This window comes from Oncorhynchus clarkii, chromosome 1 (genome assembly GCF_045791955.1).
Source record: "Oncorhynchus clarkii lewisi isolate Uvic-CL-2024 chromosome 1, UVic_Ocla_1.0, whole genome shotgun sequence".
Taxonomy (NCBI): domain Eukaryota; kingdom Metazoa; phylum Chordata; class Actinopteri; order Salmoniformes; family Salmonidae; genus Oncorhynchus; species Oncorhynchus clarkii.
Window position 1 is genome coordinate 43,508,778 of NC_092147.1, and position 20,443 is coordinate 43,529,220.

The window sequence follows — 20,443 nt, forward strand, 5'->3', positions numbered from 1 at the left end:
TATAGACCATCGCCGGATATTCATCAAGCCGGGGGAGCAGAATTGTTTTACAAAAGTGATTTTAAGTGAGAATATTGCGCTATCGTGGGGAGCTAAGATTTTTATGTAGCATCATTACTAGGCATGTAGTAATTATGTTTTAAAAGTTCTTATATTGTTTAAGCGCTTTTATGAGGGCAACCTGACAAAAATGATGTTTTAAATTTACGTTTCATCTAGGAAAAAGGGTTGTTGGTTTTTTTCACCTTTATTTAACCAGGTAGGCCAGCTGAGAACAAGTTCTCATTTACAACTGTGACCTGGCCAAGATAAAGCAAAGCAGTGTGACAAAAACAACAACACAGAGTTACACGTAAACAAATGTACAGTCAATAACACAATTGAAAAAATATATGTACAGTGTGTGCAAATGTAGAAGAGTGGAGAGGTAAGGCAATAAATAGACCATAGAGGCAAAATAATTACAATTTAGCATTAACACTGGAGTGATAGATGTGCAGATGATGATGTGCAAGTAGAGATACTGGGGTGCAAAAGAGCACGAAGATAAAATAACAACATGGGGATGAGGTAGTTGGGTGTGCTATTTACAGATTGGTTGTGTACAGATACAGTGATCGGTAAGCTGCTCTGACAGCTGATGCTTAAAGTTAGAGAGGGAGATATAAGTCTCCAGCTTCAGTGATTTTTGCAACTCGTTCCAGTCATTGTCAGCCGAGAACTGGAAGGAAAGGCGGCCAAAGTAAGTGTTGGCTTTGGGGATGACCAGTGAAATATACCTGATGGAGCGTGTGCTACGGGTGAGTGTTGCTAAGGTGACCATTGAGCTGAGATAAGGCGGGGCTTTACCTCGCAAAGACTTATAGATTACCTGGAGCCAGTGGACCTGGAGCACCACGTGCTCTCCTGAAAAAATGCATCTTCAATCTACTTCCACAGAAACCATGACATAGTGACATGATAGTGTCAACTCACCTCTGTCTCTTCCTCCTCCTCCTCTCGAATATCCTCTCTGTACTTGTCATCCGGCTGAGGCACCACCTTGCTCAGTCCCTCTGCAATCCACTTAATCACCCCATTCCTGTTGGAAGTAGGAATCATCAGTCAATTAATAGAGCTATCAAACTTTTTTTTGAAAAAGATGATATATTTCCACATTTCAACATACTTTGAAGTGATATACAACAACAAAATTGTCAACGGAATTCACAAAACCAACACTTAAAAAAAGTCCTCTCTTTGTACCTTTCATCCTCTCTTTGTACCTCCTGCAGTGACTGATGAATGGAAGCAGAAAGTGGAGGGATAGAATTAGAGAAACATAGAATCACATATTAACCCTTTATACAGCTTAAAAAGACCCACACTGATTCAATTAGAGACTGGTTGATTGATACAGGTAGTGTTTGGTACAGTCTAACATTCACCCTGGATACAGAGTTGGATCTGCTGAGGTTAGGGCTGCCTGTTGGTTGAGGCAGAGCACTGGTGAAGCCATTGGAGAGCCAGGTCATCACTCCACTCTGACTCTGAATACTGAGAGAGAGAGAGAGAGAGATAGATCACCATCACCACCGCCACCTTCATCACCATCCTGGCAAAAAGTCTGTATGCAAGCAGACCAGACTGCTCACAGGTCAAATTTGACACACATACCCATTGTCCTCTGAAATATCCTCTTCCTTCTGTTTGGCTGGTTTTGCATTGACTGTTGAGATTCACGTACATAAAACAGAAGTGAAGAAGAGGGTTAACAAATTGAATAGGCATTTATAAAACACACGTATTCACGGTTGTTTCATTGTTTTACAAAGCTATGATACACTGTTTGAAGAACAGAAGCATCACCTTCTTTTTTGACTTCATCTTTAGACACTTTTTGCTTTTCGAGAGAAAGACGGAGAGAGACAATCAGGTAATGTGAAGAGGACAAGTCATAAATAATATACATTTTCTTGTGATTTTTAAAATATTTTTGGTAATATCATGTGAGGTGATCAGATATACAGGTGAGTTGATTTGTGAGCACGTGTGATTAGTGTGTTCTTACTGGTGATGCAGGTGGGATTAGTGTGTTCTTACTGGTGATGCAGGTGTGGTGATGCACGTGTTCTTACTGGTGATGCAGGTGTGATGCAGGTGTGATTAGTGTGTTCTTACTGGTGATGCACGTGTGATTAGTGTGTTCTTACTGGTGATGCAGGTGTGATTAGTGTGTTCTTACTGGTGATGCAGGTGGGATTAGTGTGTTCTTACTGGTGATGCAGGTGTGATTAGTGTGTTCTTACTGGTGATGCAGGTGTGATTAGTGTGTTCTTACTGGTGATGCAGGTGTGATTAGTGTGTTCTTACTGGTGATGCAGGTGTGATTAGTGTGTTCTTACTGGTGATGCAGGTGTGATTAGTGTGTTCTTACTGGTGATGCAGGTGTGATTAGTGTGTTCTTACTGGTGATGCAGGTGTGATTAGTGTGTTCTTACTGGTGATGCAGGTGTGGGATTGGCTGTCTCCTGTCCCAGAGAGCCAGGGGCGTCAGGGGGCTGAGGAACCACTTTCACCACCCAGTTAAACATCCTGTGACAAAGGCAAATACCAGGACAACAGCTCAGTAACTAGGGCAACATCTGCTGAAGTGAGCATCCCATAATATGAATAAAACAGATTTGTTTCTATGTCGGCCGGTACCTCAGAGACAGTCAGAATGTCACATATGCTGCAATGGAGCATGAGACTCCTGAAGGTTCATCTAGCCACTTCAGAGACCATGCTGATTATAACAGTCATTGGTGAACTATTTTTAATGCACGTGAAATTGTTTTTGCAATGCCATGTCATGTGGGATCTTGTGGGGAGCTTTGACTTTGGCTTTTTCTGGCAGCTGTTGCGTTGTTGTGTATTGGCATTGCCAATAATCGCTCTCCACATCCTGCTTGAAGATAATAATTGCCAGCACTTGAGCCTGTGATTAAAGAAGCTCTGCTGTTTTGGTCTTATGAAGCTCCAACCACATTGTTTGGCAAAGCCTGACGTTTAAAGAGGAAACAGAATAGCACGTTTCAAGGCATAACCTTCATCACACACTACTGACAAGCTGCTTTCGAGGACAAGCGAGTTACCGCAGAAGGGAAGACAGGAACAACAGTCAGGAAAAGGATTTCATCCAACTGTTAGAGAACACGCTGAAAACCAACATGTGTGGCTGTTCTGCCTTTTTGTGGGTCTCGAAAACAACAATGTCATTATTTTATTTTGAATATAATCAAATTCAAATCAAATAAAATGTATTCTCCAACTGTACATGTCATCCCATGTACAGGCCAAGTGAGATCAGGTTGCACCCACTCTGTCGCACCAACAAAACATGGCCTCTGCCACACTAGTATACCTGTAGAGAACCTGTGCATGCTGGCCATTTAATCCCAGACGGACTTTCTCTGATAGATTATCCCCTTGCCACTTGATATTTGCCCTAATCTGAGGATCATAGCTCAAACTGTGCACCTTTGATTTCTTTGCATCAAAGCAGGCGCCAGCAAATGACTACATTATAAAGTCACAGAACACACTGCAGCAGTGCAGCCTAAAGTTCTCTGCAAAAGTAGAGGATTCGCCCCTGCAGACCGTAGCACTAGGAGTGGTCTGTACCACCTTCGTCCCTGCAGACCGTAGCACTAGGAGTGGTCTGTACCACAGCTCTGTAACAAACAACCGCGCGCACATCATCCAAATGAACTATATTCAAGTGAACTATTGCAAGGCAATGAACTGTCGCAAGGATTATCAATTTGCGCAACACCACCCCCGACTACTTTTAAATGTTCACATATACCTGTAAATGTCTACACACAAGCCTCACAATCTGTTTTACAATAGAAGCACACCACAACGCTGACGTCTCACCAACACATTTGACAAGAAACCCCTTAGTAAATCCAGTCAAGTTACTCAACGTGCAGAGGTTAGGTGAAAAGGTAGTAGCAACATATCGTACCTGTATGTTCAGTGGTGCAGCAGCATACCTGACAGGGACACAAGAGCCCAGGACGGACAGCGATGTTCTGGCTGGATTAGGATGAGACTCGCCTAACGGGATTATGGACCTGAAGGACGGCACTATCCTGCTGAGATTAGCAATGAGAATAATGAAAACCTCAGGCCATATATGTAACCCAAAGCCCCAGGTCCAAATTTACAAGGTTCTATACTGTAGACGTTTGGATAAAAGTAGCTGTTTGAGTTAATAAAAAGAGTTTGAACCTTTAACATGAATACGGGGGTCACTGTCAGCGGAGTGCCATTTGGAGTGGTACTCAGTGGTAAACACTGTAGCTACTGTGTACCGAACGTGTCTATCTCTCGCCTTATAACTGTCTGTCTGCTTGTCTGTCTGCTCGCTGCTAGTATAACTGTTTCTCACGATTGTGAAATGTACATAGCACAGACGTCACTCTTGTTGTGGTGTGTGGTTACAGTTTGGGCTATAAAAAGGTGTCCTTGTAGTAGCCAGTGTAAACCCTGTAGCACACGCCAGGGGATCATTACCTGTGATCCATGTCTGTCAGGTACAATCAGGGACTGAATTACTTCTAGGAAATAGGACATGCACTCATCACGTGGCATTACAGTAGGTTTGCCTTGGGCAAATGAACGGCCATTGGTTTCCTGATATCTGAATAGTGTGTCCAGGAAGATTACCGTGTGATAAGCCACAGGTGTAGCGCGAGAGAATCGTCAGCCTCAGCAGAACAGGGGATTGAGCATCCAGGTTAAACCCATAGCAATTTAGAACATCTATGACGTGGGGTGGGGGTGGGTGTGTGTGTGTGGGGGGGGGGGGGGGGGGGGGGGGGGGGGGGGGGGGGGGGGGGGGGGGGGGGGGGGGGGGGGGGGGGGCTCACATCGGTCCCTTACAGCAATCTCCAAAGACTGCATCTTGTTCAGGCATCCGCAGATGTTTTGTGTCATCGGCAGACATCAGTGAAGAAGCCCCGTCCGCAGGGTTCTTTTGTAGGGTCTGTCAGATCCCCTAGAACCCCTGTCTTCGAGTACCCCCAAGTTTGTACTTAAAAAATAAAATAAAAAATCCCCACACAGGCTAACCTGGTTCAACTACTCAACTAATCATCAAGCCCTTGGTTAGTGGAATCAGGTGTGCATGTGTGGCGTTAGAATACAAATGTGCAAACTTTGGGGGGGTCCACAGTTGGAGAAGATGAGAAACACTGCTCTATGGCTCGGTCTCTAGTGGAGTTCTATAGGGCTGAGCAGCCAAAAGGCAGGCGATCCCATGAAGAGATAAGGAGGGATAAGCCAGGAGGAAGAATGAACGTGGTGGTGCCATACCGTCCTCGATTCTGATTGGACAACACGCAGTGGCGACAGGTAAGCGTTAGCCAGTCCCATTAGAGGAAATAAGCACGCCAGAAAGGCACTGCTTAATGACAGGGTAGGAGGACAGCATGGAGAAAACGATAGAGAGAAAGTAAGAAAGATGGGTAGTCTGTAGAATCCAGAAAGAGTAAGGTGGCGGCAATGTCTGAGCTGGTCTCATACGCACACTTTAAACCATTTAAGGCTATTCCATTTTAAAATCAGGCTGTGTTTAAAGTAACTTGACGTCAGAGGTTGTATCTATAGTATGTCACGGTAGCGTAGAGAAGTCATTCAGAGCAAAATAATACTGTCCTGTCAGTTTTCCATGCAATACTCATTGATAATAGTAGATACAAAGACTCCCTCTTTTGGTCATGCTTAGAAATACAGACATGAACTGCTGTTGGAATACAGTGGAAAATACAATGAAAGAGAATGAGAAACTGTTCATACTCATAATAGCATGCTCACCCCAAATTGCACGCAAAGACTTGTTTGCCATGATTCATGTTTTATTTTGAAATCCTTATACATTTCATACATTTACATGTCCTGCATGCATCATTTAACTCTGCTAATGTACAGAGAGCACAACACAAAATGTTGTGCGAACTTTCAAACGTTTTTTTTAAAATATGTTTTTAAAAGTATTGGTTCCTCTCCAACAACCGACTAATACAAAACACAAACAATAAATGACAAAACACGGGTGATTCACAACCGACCACAAACCTGAAGCATATACAACCATTTTTTTGTTTACTTGTGCATAGTGGCTTTGCTGAGGAAAAACCTCTAGGACTAATGGTCTTCATCTGTCTATTGCGCAAAAAAATAATTGCACTCTGGGTGTAGTATAAAAAGTGTTTGGCCTTTGAATGAGGGAGGTTGGCACACAAAGAGTTGGCAACGAAGGAAGAAGTCACACAGAGGGGCATTTTAATAAAATAAAATAATAAAATGGCAACAAAGAGTTGTAAGACATCATTTATGGTTAAGTTCAACGTAAATACTCCAACAGTCCTCATCACAAAGCCCTGTGACACCATCATCACAGATTAGAACTAAAGCCTCTCCTAGGTATAGAGCAGATTCTCAGATCCAAACAGAGACTGCAGATGGAGAATGTCTACAGTGAAACATAGCGGCAGGGGAGGGGGAGTCTCACAGGAAGACATCACCAGCCAAACCGCTCAGTAAAATAAGTTTTGAAAAATAGGAGTGGGCCTCGCTAATCTAGGTCAGGAGGCACAATGCCAATGTAGCTCCGCTCAGCCCCTCCCCTTGCCCCCCCCCCCCCCCCCCCCAAAGAGAAAATAACTCTAACTCAGGAAAGGAAATGCTGGCAGGCATCCTAACCCCTCCCCCGGCTCTGCAGCCAAAATGACTAAATCAGCAACATCTGGATAATGTCAACCAGACTCCGTTCTAGCAGACTTTCAGCCTTCCTAAATATGTGTACAATGAGATATACCACTTTTTGAACCCCTGTATTTAATTTCACCCCAAGGGGGTCTGAATATCAATATCTAAATCCGCCCTTTTATGGATAAAGTCCGGGCTGTTGTAGACTAGAGGAAAGACACAGTGGGAGGTGGTGGTCTTGTCTTTTCAGCACACACAACAGTTAGACATTCCTTTGCTGGTTGTAGACAGGCACCACCACTCTGTTTTATAAGGACATTTGTGGATATCCTTGGCTTGAACACATAAAACTACAACAGGGTACAAACTAACTAACAACAACAAAACATCAAAACACTGGGTGTTAAAAGTGCAAATTGCCTGTTATAAACTGGTAAAGGAGGAACGATAGGGAGATTATGTGCTTGCTTTTGTATGCAATGTTTGTGTGTGTACTGTATGTGCCTGTGTATGGTGCGTGTGTGTGTGTGTGTGTGTGTGTGAATCCATTTCTGGAGCACATCAAACCCACTCTTGCAGGGATCGTTTGCAATGGACCAAAAGTCTGGGCGCCTCTTTCTTCTGCAGGGTGTTGATAATAGCATAGACCAATAGTAGGATGCACAGCACCAGGACCAGGGGCACGGTCACCATGATCAGGGTCATAACCTTGGCCTCGTTCTCAGCCATCCTCACCACCACATCCACCTCTTTGTCCTCTGCATCAGGTTCATAATCCACATCGTTGGTGTAATCCGTATCTGTGTCACGGTCCACATCATCCGGGTCGGAGCCAATTGGTGGTTGTGGTTTTGGTTGGTCGACTGTGGGCCACTTGCCGCCCGTTACTGTGTCATCTGTATCGGGGTCCACATCCGGTGCTCCCTCACAGCCCATAAAGTCTTTCAGGATGGATCTAGGATAGCCTGGGTCATCTTTCATTTTCTGGTTATCAAACCGCCAGTACTTGGAGCCCTTGTAGAAGTAGGTGTAAGCTGGTTCAGTATGGGGAAGACAAAAATACGGTTGAGGCAACTGTTGAAATGCACTGTGGGAATTTACTGTGAGCATGCTATTTTTTTCTCTCAAATTATATATATTTTTTTTAAAAGTCTGAGCCATTGTTAATCTTTTTGGGGTTTTGCGTCTTCTGATCCAACTGTTTATTCATCATGACACAAGTTCGTCACACTTCACAGGATAGTGTCATTGCCGAGCCGTGCTAGTAATATTTACAGTACGGTGAAGCTTCAATTGGACTAGAGGCTGTTTTTAATTCCCCTTCACAAGTACCTTTCCCCTTTGATGAACAAAAGAAAAGAAAAAAACGACTTATCAGGAAGACATTTGGGCCGTCAGATTAGGTTTTTGTTTCACTACAGGAAACCACTTTGAAAAGCATTAGCTGGGGTGGGACTTTAGGATAGATTCTGAGACATCTACATTGGAATACTTTTGCCAGGCACTCGATTTCTGGGTGAAGCATGGACGACCTCTCCAAACCTACGATCTCATGCGTCCCAACCCTTTTCCCTCTCAGCTCAGAATCTATAGCCTCCCTCCATTTTTACGGACAGTTTCCCTTATAGTGACTCACTCACCGCCATCGTCGCTGAGGAAGGCTCCTTTAGGAGAGGATGGGACCTTGCCCCACCTGGAGACAGGTTTAGGGTAGTCTCTGTCACCGGTGCGGGACTCTTCATCAAAACGCCAGTATCTGCAGGAAAGGACGGTGACAAGACAGATGATTTAACACATAGCAGTTAAATGGGCTGATGATTACTACCGCAAGCAACTTATGTCTTTCTGTCTCTCAAAAGTCAGGGCTGAAACGGCTTTCCCTTGACTAAAGGAATGTCATTTCACTTTTATATTTATCATTCCACACTACATCAGTCAGTTAGTGGAGATTGAGTATGGTAGAGTAAGGCAAGGCATTCGGGGGCATGTGGTCACCTGTCTCCTCTGAAGAAGTATGTGTAGCCGGTGGGCTCCCACCAGATGGCTGTGTCGATCCTGTCTGAGGGGATGCCCTGACCATACTCTACCAGGGGCTGGGGGTAACCAGGCACCACGTCAGCCTCCCTGAACACCCAGTACTTGTCCCCTACAGAGTGAGAGGAGGAGAGGGTAGAGGACAGATGAGAGGGTAGAGGACAGAGGACAGAGGAGAGGGTAGAGGACAGAGGAGAGGGTAGAGGACAGAGGAGAGGACAGAGGAGAGGGTAGAGGCCAGAGGCCAGAGGAGAGGACAGAGGAGAGGGTAGAGGACAGAGGAGAGGACAGAGGAGAGGGTAGAGGACAGAAGAGAGGGTAGAGGACAGATGAGAGGACAGAGGAGAGGGTAGAGGACAGGGGGAGGGTAGAGGACAGAGGAGAGGACAGAGCACAGATGAGAGGGTAGAGCACAGAGGAGAGGACAGAGGAGAGGGTAGAGGACAGGAGAGAGGACAGAGGAGAGGGTAGAGGACAGAGGAGAGGGTAGAGCACAGAGGAGAGGACAGAGGAGAGGGTAGAGGAGAGGGTAGAGGACAGATGAGAGGGTAGAGGACAGAGGAGAGGACAGTGGAGAGGGTAGAGGACAGAGGAGAGGGGAGAGGGTAGAGGGCAGAGGGCAGAGGAGAGGACAGAGTAGAGGACAGAGGACAGAGGAGAGGACAGAGCACAGATGAGAGGGTAGAGCACAGAGGAGAGGGTATAGCACAGAGGAGAGGACAGAGGAGAGTGTAGAGGACAGGAGAGAGGACAGAGGAGAGGGTAGAGGACAGAGGAGAGAGTAGAGGACAGATGAGAGGGTAGAGGACAGGAGAGGGTAGAGGAGAGGGTAGAGGACAGATGAGAGGGTAGAGGACAGAGGAGAGGACAGTGGAGAGGGTAGAGGACAGAGGAGAGGGGAGAGGGCAGAGGGCAGAGGACAGAGGAGAGGACAAAGTAGAGGACAGAGGACAGAGGAGAGGACAGAGGACAGAGGACAGAGGAGAGGGTAGAGAACAGAGGAGAGGGTAGAGGACCATCAAGAAGAGGAAGATGTGAGAAGAGAGGAAAGAGAAGTTAAGCACAGGTTTCATTTGCAACATTTGATGCCAGTGATTTGTTACTATCTCAGATTCAACAAAGTTTACTATAACAGAGCCCCAAAACATTTTTGCACTCTTAAAAACACTGAAGCACATTCAACCTCTGTAAACACACTACTGATGCAACTCGTAGTTGTCCTTTGTGCGAGAACACACAGAAAGTTAAAAGAGTCCGAACACATGAAGAAATGGTGCAGCCCGTACCCCTGCTCTATTCTATCCCCTCCAAGTCTTATTCTCTGCTCAGACTGAAACCTAGGAAATCAGCATCTGGAGCAGCGACTGATGCAATCCATCCAGGCCTGCCAGCTGCTTTCCACTGCTGCTAGCTGCACCCCATGAGCCTCTTCCCGACTGTAGTTTTAAACATGAGGAATGCAGTGGAGAAGGATGATATCTCGGTCCCTGTGTTTCTAGAGTGAACACGCCTCCAAGTAGATTTCAACAATTTTACAAAAAAAAGAAACTTCAAGGAAAATACAGACCTTTGAAAAAGACAAATTTCCCGTCGTGCCGTTCATAGCCAGAGTCTATATCATCAGGTAGTCCAACCCAGAAGACAGAAATGGGCATTGGGTAGTTGTCCAGAACATGGTTCCTTCTAACTCTCCAGAACCAGCGACCCTGGAAAGGACAGAAGACACCATCAGAACATATTGACTAACTTCATGCTCTTTTGGGAGATTAGTATGAAGTATGATTTAGTACAGCTAAACAAACTAAAAACCCGCTGTATTCTTAGAATAGCTCTGCTTCTCACCTTGAAGACGAACATCTCCCCTCGCAGCATGGTGACCGTATCAAAGTCCCCGTCACAGATGTCCAGGGCGGTGTGGTCTGGCTGCACAGGGCGACGAGGCTCATCTCTCCTGATGTAGGGGGTCACCGGCACAGGGTCGGGCCAGGGGATGGTGGGTTCTGGGTCAGGTATTGGAGGGAGGTGAGGTGCGTCGGTGGGATCTGGTTCAGGTTCTGGTTGGTCGGGGGTGTCAGGGTCATAGGTGGGGCTGGGGGGGTCTGTCTGGAGAGAACTATAAGGGAGGGTGGTGGGGTTTAGATCTGGAGGAGTAGTGGTGGTGGGGTCTTGGTGAGGGGCGGTGTCATCACTGGTGGTGGTGGGGGGGTCCTGAGTGGGAGCATCGTCTGGAGGCCCTGCACAATCCAAGATGATGACGTTATAAATTCCACTAGTTTGAATTAACTAATCTAACACATATCCCTGCTTGCGCCCCCCCTCTCTGTTGCTTATTAGCGCGCGTGCACACACACACACACACACACACACACACACACACACACACACACACACACACACACACACACACACACACAGAGAGAGTCTAATTTTCCACTCCGTGCTGTGGCAGGAAGCCCATGGAGCTTTCTGGAAGGAAGCCCTTCTGGTTGCACAGTGACAGAGAGAGGAAAAACAGACATACAGTACTTACACAAGACGTACAACCTTTAAAGGGATACTTCAGGACTGTATCTACTTCCCTAGAGTCAGATGAACTCGGGGGTTAGCATTTTTGTGTCTCTGCGTGCTGTTTGAGGGAAGTTGCTAACTAGCGCAACTGCTAACAACAGTTCATCTGACTCTGAGGAGGAAGATAAAGGGCATCGTTGCCAAAACCCCAGAGTATCTGTTGAACTATGAGTGTGAACTACGACAAGGATCCCTAAATACTATCTTCAGTGTGTCTGCGGTGGACATACAAACATTCACCAGTTCCACGACACACAAAGGCACAATGACTTCTATTCAGTCATGGACAGAGTAGGATCATTGCAAAAGCATGTATGGCATGCTGTGAGGGAGAATCTCAATTGAAGGGGGTCTATTGTGTATGTGTGTGTGTGTGTGCACGTGCACTGTAGGGGCCTGAGGAAGGGCTCCTCACCATATATCTTCTGTATTCCACTCCTGTCATCGTCCGGGAGTGAGAAGGTCTTTGTGTCCATGTACTGGTAGAGGGGAGCCATGATGGCACTGGGGTTGTCAGAGTGCTCCAGGCCCAGAGCATGGCCCAGCTCATGCACCGCAACCAGGAATAGGTCAATACCTGGGAGCAGAGGAGGGAGGAATGGAGAGCGGGAGAGAGAACGATGGGAAGAGGAGAACGAAAATGAATGTCAAAAGATATCAACAAGGGATTCATTTAGAAACAAATGACATGGAAATAGTAACGGTCATTTGTCTGTGTGTAATGACTGACTGAGGAGCCAATGGGGGCAAAGGGGACAACGTGTCTATCTAACCTGATGGATTATGGTTGTCAAGGGTCCACGGTTCGTCTGCGTCAAAGTGTGTGTCTCCGCCCATCCCGGGCCCTGGGTAGTAGGCATGAGCCAGGGATCCCCCTTCGCCGTCGAACAGAGACATGTCTCCATGGAAACCAGAAGCAAACAACAGCATGATATCTAGCGCGTCCTGGCTGCTGTTGGTGACGTCTTGGAAGGCAATTTCTTCAAAGCTCAGTGGTGTCACATGCTCCCACACCAAAAAGGCCTTGCGGATGGCTTCTCGTGTCCGCTCCTCACCAACGTTTGGGGTAGTATTCATAATGCTGGGAGAGGGGGTTGAGGAAAGGACAAGATATTCTTAGTACTTACACATACAACACTGAAAAAATATAGAAGTGCAACATGTCAAATGTTGGCCCCATGTTTCATGAGATGAAAAAAAGGTCCCAGACATTTCCCATACGCACAAGAAGCTTATTTCTCTCTCGATTACATCCCTGTTAGTGAGCATTTCTCCTTTACCAAGATAATCCATCCACCTGACAGGTGTGGCATATCAAGAAGCTGATTAAACGGCATGATCATTACACAGGTGCACCTTGTGCGGGGGACAATAAAAGGCCACTCTAAAATGTGCAGTTTTGTCACACAACACAATGCCACAGATGTCACAAGTTTTGAGGGAGTGTGCAATTGGCATGCTGACTGCAAGAATGTCCACCAGAGCTGATGGCAGAGAAATTATTGTTAATTTCTCTCAGATATGCTGCCTCCAATGTAGTTTTAGATCATTTGGCGGTACGTCCAACCGGCCTCACAACCGCAGACCACCTGCATGGCGTTGTGTGGGCGAGCGGTTTGCTGATGTCAAGGTTGTGAACAGAGTGGCATAAGCTACGGACAACGAACACAATTGCATTTTATTGATGGCAATTTGAATGCACAGAGACACCGTGATGAGATCGTGAGGCCCATTGTCGTGCCATTCATACTCCGCCATTACCTCATGTTTCAGCACGATAATGCACGGCCCCATGTCGCAAGGATCTGTACACAATTCCTGGATGCTGAAAATGTCCCAGTTCTTCAACGGCCTGTATACTCACCAGACATGTCACCCATTGAGCATGTTTGTGATGCTCTAGACTGATGTGTACGACAGCGCGTTCCAGTTCCCGCCAATATCCAGCAACTTCGCACAGAGGAGTGGGACAACATTCCACAGGCCACAATCAACGGCCTGATCAACTCTATGCGAAGGAGATGTCGCACTGTATGAGGCAAATGGTGGTCACACCAGATATGGACTTGTTTTCTGATCCACTCCCCTACCTTATATTAAGTATCTGTGACGAACAGATACATATCTGTATTCCCAGTCATGTGAAATCCATAGATTAGGGCCTAATGAATTTATTTCAATTGACTGATGTCCTTATATGAACTGTAACTCTATGAAATCTATGAAATTGTTGCATGTTGAGTTTATTTTTCTGTTGAGTATATATAGAGAGGGTCATTATAAATGATGTATGTGTTGTCAGTGGTTTATACACATATGGGAATGCAGGTCTCTTTGAGACATTGTTAATACTGACGCTTCACACGGCCGTCTGTGAGATTCCCAAAATGGATTTCTGAGAATCCCCCAGCATACATAGACCTACCACACACCTGTAGGTCAGATGGTTCTTGTCCCACTTCTGGTCAGTGAGAGTGTATCGTTTCCGCCTCATACCGTTCTCAGTCTGCCCAAAAGATTTGTCTGGGACTCCACAGCGAGGCCTTCTCATGGCCCTAAAGGGAAGAGAGAAAAACCAAATTGAAAAGAGCCCTGATAACCACAGATAGGATTAGATACATTGATGTTAATTGAAGGCTAGAGAGTGGTTCCATACTCCTAGACCAGGAGGTGCAACTTTTATCTGGCTCAGAAATGCTCTATAAATGTAATCATGACCCTAGATTATCTTGGCATCATTATCAATTTAGTCTATCAGGCTGTACAGTCAACCTGGAGTGCTTCAGACACTAGGAGAAGAGTATAATTTCGGCTGTCAGTGCCATCCATACGTCAGTGTGGCATCGTCCATCTCTCCAGTGACCTCCAGGCCATAGAAGCGCTGCATGTCGCTGACAGCATTTGACAGGATCTGAGAGGACTGCATGGTGGACATCTGTCTGCTGGCCTGGGACAGGTAGCCAAAACTCCGCAACCATGACTACAATTACACAACAGGGATAGAGAGACGGACAGATGGAGAGAGAATGAGCGAGTGTGTGTGTGTGTGTGTGTGTGTGTGTGTGTGTGTGTGTGTGACAGAGAAAGAGCCAGAGAAAGAGCCAGACAGAGATAGAGAAAGTGAAAAAGAGAATGAGAGAGAAACAACAAATGGAGAGAAAGGGAGGTTAAAAAGAGAAGAATAGAGACCCGAGAGGCCAGAGAAACAGATGGTTTCGATGGCATTCCTCCTTCGAGTCCTTATTGGCAGCTTAGAGATCTACTGATCCGATCCTGTGGTTAATAGGACCGACAGAGCAGAAGTCACGGGGTCCAACAGTAAAAGCTTTGGAATGTAAGCTGTTAAAGGGACTGTTCACCCAAATGACAAAAAGACACATTGGTTTCCTCACCCTGTAAGAAGTCTATGGACAAAGGTATGATAGAAATCCATGCCTTGATTTACTTTCCCTGGCACTGTTTCCACATGCTAATGGTTTAGCATTTGTGGTACAAATCCCTTTCAAGTATTGGGACCGATATTAGCATTGTTTGTGCATCATGTTCAAAACAGCTATGTGACTTTGTTGAAGTTACAGTCAATTTGAGATACTTTCGGATGATTTGGACATGATGCGCGAAAAATTATAATGTCAGTCCCATGACTTGAATGGGAGCTGTGCCACAAATGTGGAAACAGTACCAGAGAAACCAAACCATGGATTGCTGTCAAACCTTGTCCATAGACTGTTTACAAGGTAAGGAAACCAATGTGTCATTTTGTAATTTGGCTGAAGTCTCTCTTTAACACAAAACAAATAACTTACAGTATATACAGGAAATGTAAAAAAATAAAATAAAAAAAATAGATTAAACTGTCCATATTCAACTGTACTATATATATATATATATCAAATCAACTCAAATGTTATTTGCTGAAAACAACAGGTATACAACAGAATACAACCTTACCATGAAATGCTTACTTACAAGCCCTTAACCAATATTGCAGTTCAAGAAAGAGTTAAGAAAATATTTACCAAATAAACTAAAGTAGAAAAGAATAAAAAGGAAGACAATAAAATAACAATAACGAGGCTATATACAGGGTCAATGTCAATGTAGCCCGTACACAGCCTGGAGGTGTGTTTTGGTTCATTGTCCTGTTGAAAAACAAATGATAGTCCCACTAAGTGCAAACCAGACAGGATGGCGTATCGCTGCAGAATGCTGTGGTAGCCATGTTGGTTAAGTGTTCTAAATAAATCCCAGACAGTGTCACCAGCAAGGCACCCCCACACCATCACACCTCCATCTCCGTGCTTCACGGTGGGAACCACACATGTGGAGTTCATATGTTCACCTACTCTGCATCTCACAAAGACACGGTGGTTGGAACCAAAACTCTCAAATTAGGACTCATCAGACCAAAGGACAGATTTCCACTGGTTTAATGTCGATCGCTCGTGTTTCTTGGCCCAAGCAAGTATCTTCTTCTTATTGGTGTCCTTTAGTAGTGGTTTCTTTGAAGCAATTCGACCATGAAGGCCTGAGTCACGCAGTCACCTCTGAACAGTTGATGTTGAGATGTTGTCTGTGTAGCATTTATTTGGCCTACAATCTGAGGTGCAGTTAATTGCAGATTTCTGAGGCTGGTAACTCTAATGAACTTATCCTTTTGCAGCAGCGGTAACTCTGGGTCTTCCTTTCCTGTGGCGGTCCTCATGAGAGCAGGTTTCATCATAGCGCTTGATGGTTTTTGCGAGTGCACTTGAAGAAATTCAAGTTCTTGAAATGTTCAGGATTGACTGACCTTCATGTCTTAAAGTAATGATGGACTGTCGTTTCTCTTTGCTTATGTGAGCTGTTCTTGCCATAATATGGACTTGGTATTTTACCAAATAGGACTATCTTCTGTATACCAACCCTACCTTATCACAACACAACTGATTGGCTCAAACACATTAAGAATGAAATAAATTCCACAAATGAACTTTTAACAAGGCACACCTGTTAATTGAAATGCCTTCCAGGTGACTACCTCCCGAAGCTGGTTGAGAGAATGCCAAGAGTGTGCAAAGCTGTCATCAAAGCAAAGGGTGGCTACTTTGAAGAATCTCAAATAGAAAATACATTTTGATTTGTTTAACACTTCTTTGGTTAATACATGATTCCATGTGTTACTTCATTGTTGTGATGTCTTCACTATTATTCTACAACGTAGAAAATAGTAAAAAATAAATAAAAACCCTTAAATTAGTAGGTGTGTCCAAACTTTTGACTGGTACTGTATACACTACTGTTAAAAGGTTTGGGGTCACTTAGAAATGTCCTTGTTTTTTCCCCCATTAAAATAACATCACATTGATCAGAAATACAGTGTAGACATTACTAATGTTGTAAATGACTATTGTAGCTGGAACAGGGTGATTTTTAATGAAATATCTACATAGGTGTACAGAGGCCCATTATCAGCAACCATCACTCCTGTGTTCCAATGGCACGTTGTGTTAGCTAATCCAAGTGTATAATTTTAAAAGGCTAATTGATCATTAGAAAACCCTTTTGCAATTATGCAAGCACAGCTGAAAACTGTTGTCCTAATTAAATAAGCAATAAAACTGGCTTTTTTAGACTAGTTGAGTATCTGGAGCATCAGCATTTGTGGGTTCAGTTACAGGCTCAAAATGGCAAGAAACAAATAACTTTATTCTGAAACTCGTCAGTCTATTCTTGTTCTGAGAAATGAAGGCTATTCCATGCGAGAAATTGCCAAGAAATTGAAGATCTCGTACAACGCTGTTTACTACTCCCTTAACAGAACAGTGCAAACTGGCTCAGAATAGAATGAGGAGTGGGAGGCCCCGGTGCACAACTGAGCAAGAGGACAAGTACACGAGAGTGTCTAGTTTGAGAAACAGACTGGCAGCTGGCAGCTTCATTAAATAGTACCCGCAAACCACCAGTCTCAACGTCAACAGTGAAGAGGCGACTCCGGGATGCTGGTCTTCTAGGCAGAGTTCCTCTGTCCATTGTCTATGTTCTTTTGCCCCTCTCAATGTTTTATTTTTAACGGCCAGTCTGAGATATGGCTTTTTCTTTGCCAGCATCCCGGAGTCGCCTCTTCAAATTGCCATCGATAAAATGTAATTGTGTTCATTAACCGTAGCTTATGCCTGCCCATACCATAACCCCACCACCACCATGGGTCACTCTATTCCCAACGTTGACATCAGCGAGCCACTCGCCCACACAACGCTATACACACTGCCATCTGCTCGGTACAATTAAAACCGGTATTCAACCGTGAAGAGCACACTTCTTCGGTGGCCATCAAAGGTGAGCATTTGCCCACTGAAGTCGGTTACAACAACGAATTGCAGTCAGGTCAGGACCCTAGTGAGGACGATGAGCATGCAGATGAGCTTCCCTGAGGCAGTTTCTGACAGTTTATACAGAAATTCTTCGGTTGTGCAAACCCACAGTTTGATCAGCTGTCTGGGTGGCTGGTCTCAGACGATCCGCTGGTGAAGAAGCTGGATGTGGAGGTTCTGGGCCGGCGTCGTTACATGTGATCTGAGGTTACGAGGCCTGTTGGACGTATTGCCAAATTCTCAAAAATTATGTTGGAGGTGGCTTATGGTACAGAAATGAACATTTAATTCTCTGGCAACAGCTCTGGTGGAAATTCTTGCAGTCAGCATATCAATTGCACGCTCACCCTCAAAACTTGAGACATCTGTGGCATTGTGATGTGTGACAAAACTGGACATTTTAGAGAGGCCTTTTATTGTACCCAGCACAAGGTGCACCTGTGTATTGATCATGCTGTTTAATCGGCTTATAGATATGCCACACCTATTAGGTGGGTGGACTATCTTGGCAAATGAGAAATGCTCACTAACAGGGATGTAATCAAATTTGTGCACAACATTTGAGAGAAATAAGCTTCTTGTGTGTATGGACTTTTTCTGGGATCTTATATTTCAGCTCAACATTTTACATGTTGCCTTTTTTGTTTGTTCAGTATATATATATATATAATATACATACATACATACATACATACATATCTGGCATATTACATATATATATATATACACACACACACACCATTAATCTAGCCAGAACCAGAAATGTATCTGGCTGTAAAATCTGGCATGCAAGATTAATATACCATTAATAATCCAATGGAAACAAAGAAAGTCACCCGACCAAGACATAGCACAGAGAGCTTGCCTTGCTAACTCCTTGAAAGGGGAATTTAAAAACGTAATGGGCCCACTGAGCACAGCTGGAAAGTTAATGCGTTCTCTGTAAACAGGCATGCATTGCACACACACGCACAGGCTAGTGAGCGAGCGGGAGAGTGAGAGAAATCAGCCACCATAAAGACAACTGATCAAAAGTGATAAATCTGGATGTCTTGCACAACATGCCTGTAGGAAAAACAAACTTTTCCCCAACACATAATTACTCCTAATATGCCTGCCATATGAAGTGAGAGAGTTAGGAAAAGGTCAAGGGTCATAAATCTGCGCACCAAATAGTTCCATTAATTTGCGCATGACCTGTTGACCAGCGATGACAAGACCATGAGAAGTCATTAGAAGATTAACAGATCAGTGAAGACCATGTAGATCATCACTATCTGACCACCAGGATAATATGGTCATGGTCATGCAATGCCGGACTGCCACAATTCCATAAAAAAACATCCACACATTCATATAAAATACTGCACCTCTGCGTTGAAAGTGTCATCGTCCGCATTGGTCACAAGCCTGTTGCACAAGAGCAAGACGAGCGGAGCCATTATTTGTTTCCACAGCCCCAGAGAAGCGCGCCTCCAAAGGATTGCCATCTTTGTGCGCACTCGTTAGCCCGTGCGAGGGATTTTCAGAGTCGGTTGTGATTGGAAAGTTCTGTCAAGTGATGAGTGAACCGCTATGTGACTACATACACTTTTTTTTGTTAAATTCAAAATACAGTTTTTCCTGTGTGTTTTAGAAGTTCTCTCCGCACTTCAACCCCTGGCCATTATTTAGGTCGCGGTGCGCTCAAATCAGATCGCTTGCAAACTATCCAAGTTTCCGAAACAGTTCGGCTTAATCTCACAGGAAGAAATACTTCATTTGCAATTTCCCCCAAAGATGTGATCACGGGTTATTCAAAGCCCGGAGTCAGTTTTTCTGTTAAATCCCATGTCCTAATGTCCCACACGGTCTAATGTTTAAACGGTCATTTCCTCTGGCATATTACAGATATCAGACTGCGTGCTCCTTCCACTCTACACATTCAACAATAGCTTTCATGCACGAGGAAGTATGAGGGAGAAGAACAAGAACGAAAAAAAAGTATTTTAGTTGCAACAAGCTTTGTCTTCTTTGTGGTACGATTATGTATCCATCCAATGCACAATGCACTTTGCTGAAAAACTTCAATGTGGAGGATAACCTGTAGGCTAATAAAAATGAACAAAAATGCAATTGTCTTAAATGATTTCCCCCCAAGTAGCCAGAAGGCATCCGTTAGATTTCCTTATTTCCCCTCAACCACAGCATGCCTCTTGCAGGCTGTGTTGGACATTGATAGTCCAATAAACTCACTGCCTTCTGATATCTGCTAGAAAACAAAAAGGGAGTAGTGACGTTCTGCTAGAAAGAAGGGGAGGATAGCGGTGTACATACTGTGGTGTGTCTATTGGACAAAGCAATTTTCCTCTGGAAAGTAACTCCCCTTGTCTGGCAACCCAAACTCCTTGATCCAGCCAAAAACGCTACGCCCACGGACGAGCGAACGGCAAGATTTTAAGGGCAAGTGCTACTCGGGATCCTTGGGACGTCCACCCCCTAAATCCGAACCGTAACCTAACCATAACCCTTCCCTAACCATAACCATGTTACATTTCAACTTCAATGGGATAGGGACGTCTCAAGTACTCCGGGTAGCACAGACCAAGAAGAATCTAGTGCGAGTCGTCAGGGTAGAAGTCCTCTGCCTCTGGAGATGAATGATAGACCATCTGACACCTCAACAGAAAGGTTGCTATTGCCATCTGCTGATTACTAAGAATCAATAGAATTTCATAAAGTACAGTTACAGTCAACTGTCCAATATGATC

At 44.7% G+C, this 20,443-nt stretch overlaps 2 protein-coding genes across 2 annotated transcripts in view; both read right to left on the bottom strand.

Annotated features, from left to right (window-relative positions):
* LOC139407605 (cyclic nucleotide-gated channel beta-1-like) overlaps nucleotides 1-4,042 on the bottom strand; it is a 29,129-nt gene extending 25,087 nt beyond the window's left edge. Inside the window, exons 1-7 of the mRNA XM_071151435.1 lie at nucleotides 3,992-4,042; nucleotides 2,481-2,574; nucleotides 1,849-1,882; nucleotides 1,657-1,708; nucleotides 1,428-1,536; nucleotides 1,246-1,277; nucleotides 976-1,081 (exon numbers count right to left, since the gene is read on the bottom strand). Coding sequence (XP_071007536.1) covers nucleotides 976-1,081; nucleotides 1,246-1,277; nucleotides 1,428-1,536; nucleotides 1,657-1,708; nucleotides 1,849-1,882; nucleotides 2,481-2,573 — 426 coding nt within the window. The 5' untranslated portion in view covers nucleotide 2,574; nucleotides 3,992-4,042. The remainder of the gene's footprint in view (nucleotides 1-975; nucleotides 1,082-1,245; nucleotides 1,278-1,427; nucleotides 1,537-1,656; nucleotides 1,709-1,848; nucleotides 1,883-2,480; nucleotides 2,575-3,991) is intronic.
* Nucleotides 4,043-5,867: 1,825 nt separating this feature from the next.
* Nucleotides 5,868-19,967, bottom strand: LOC139407615 (matrix metalloproteinase-15-like). Its single transcript, XM_071151446.1, has 10 exons — nucleotides 19,064-19,967; nucleotides 14,172-14,320; nucleotides 13,773-13,895; nucleotides 12,114-12,421; nucleotides 11,756-11,917; nucleotides 10,615-11,006; nucleotides 10,340-10,478; nucleotides 8,734-8,884; nucleotides 8,379-8,494; nucleotides 5,868-7,772 (listed from the first exon to the last, which is right to left on the bottom strand). The coding sequence occupies exons 1-10, from the start codon at nucleotides 19,181-19,183 to the stop codon at nucleotides 7,300-7,302; spliced, it is 2,133 nt and encodes a 710-aa protein (XP_071007547.1). The 5' UTR covers nucleotides 19,184-19,967; the 3' UTR covers nucleotides 5,868-7,299.
* Nucleotides 19,968-20,443: the final 476 nt, after the last annotated feature.

Excerpts from the sequence above, each read along its gene's own strand:
- LOC139407615 (XM_071151446.1), bottom strand. The coding sequence starts at position 19,183 with ATGGCAATCCTTTGGAGGCGCGCTTCTCTGGGGCTGTGGAAACAAATA. Across the intron at positions 12,422-13,772 it reads AAGAACCATCTGACCTACAG|CATTATGAATACTACCCCAA; the intron begins GTGTGTGGTAGG and ends CCCCTCTCCCAG. Across the intron at positions 8,495-8,733 it reads TACTTCTTCAGAGGAGACAG|ATACTGGCGTTTTGATGAAG; the intron begins GTGACCACATGC and ends CCTTTCCTGCAG.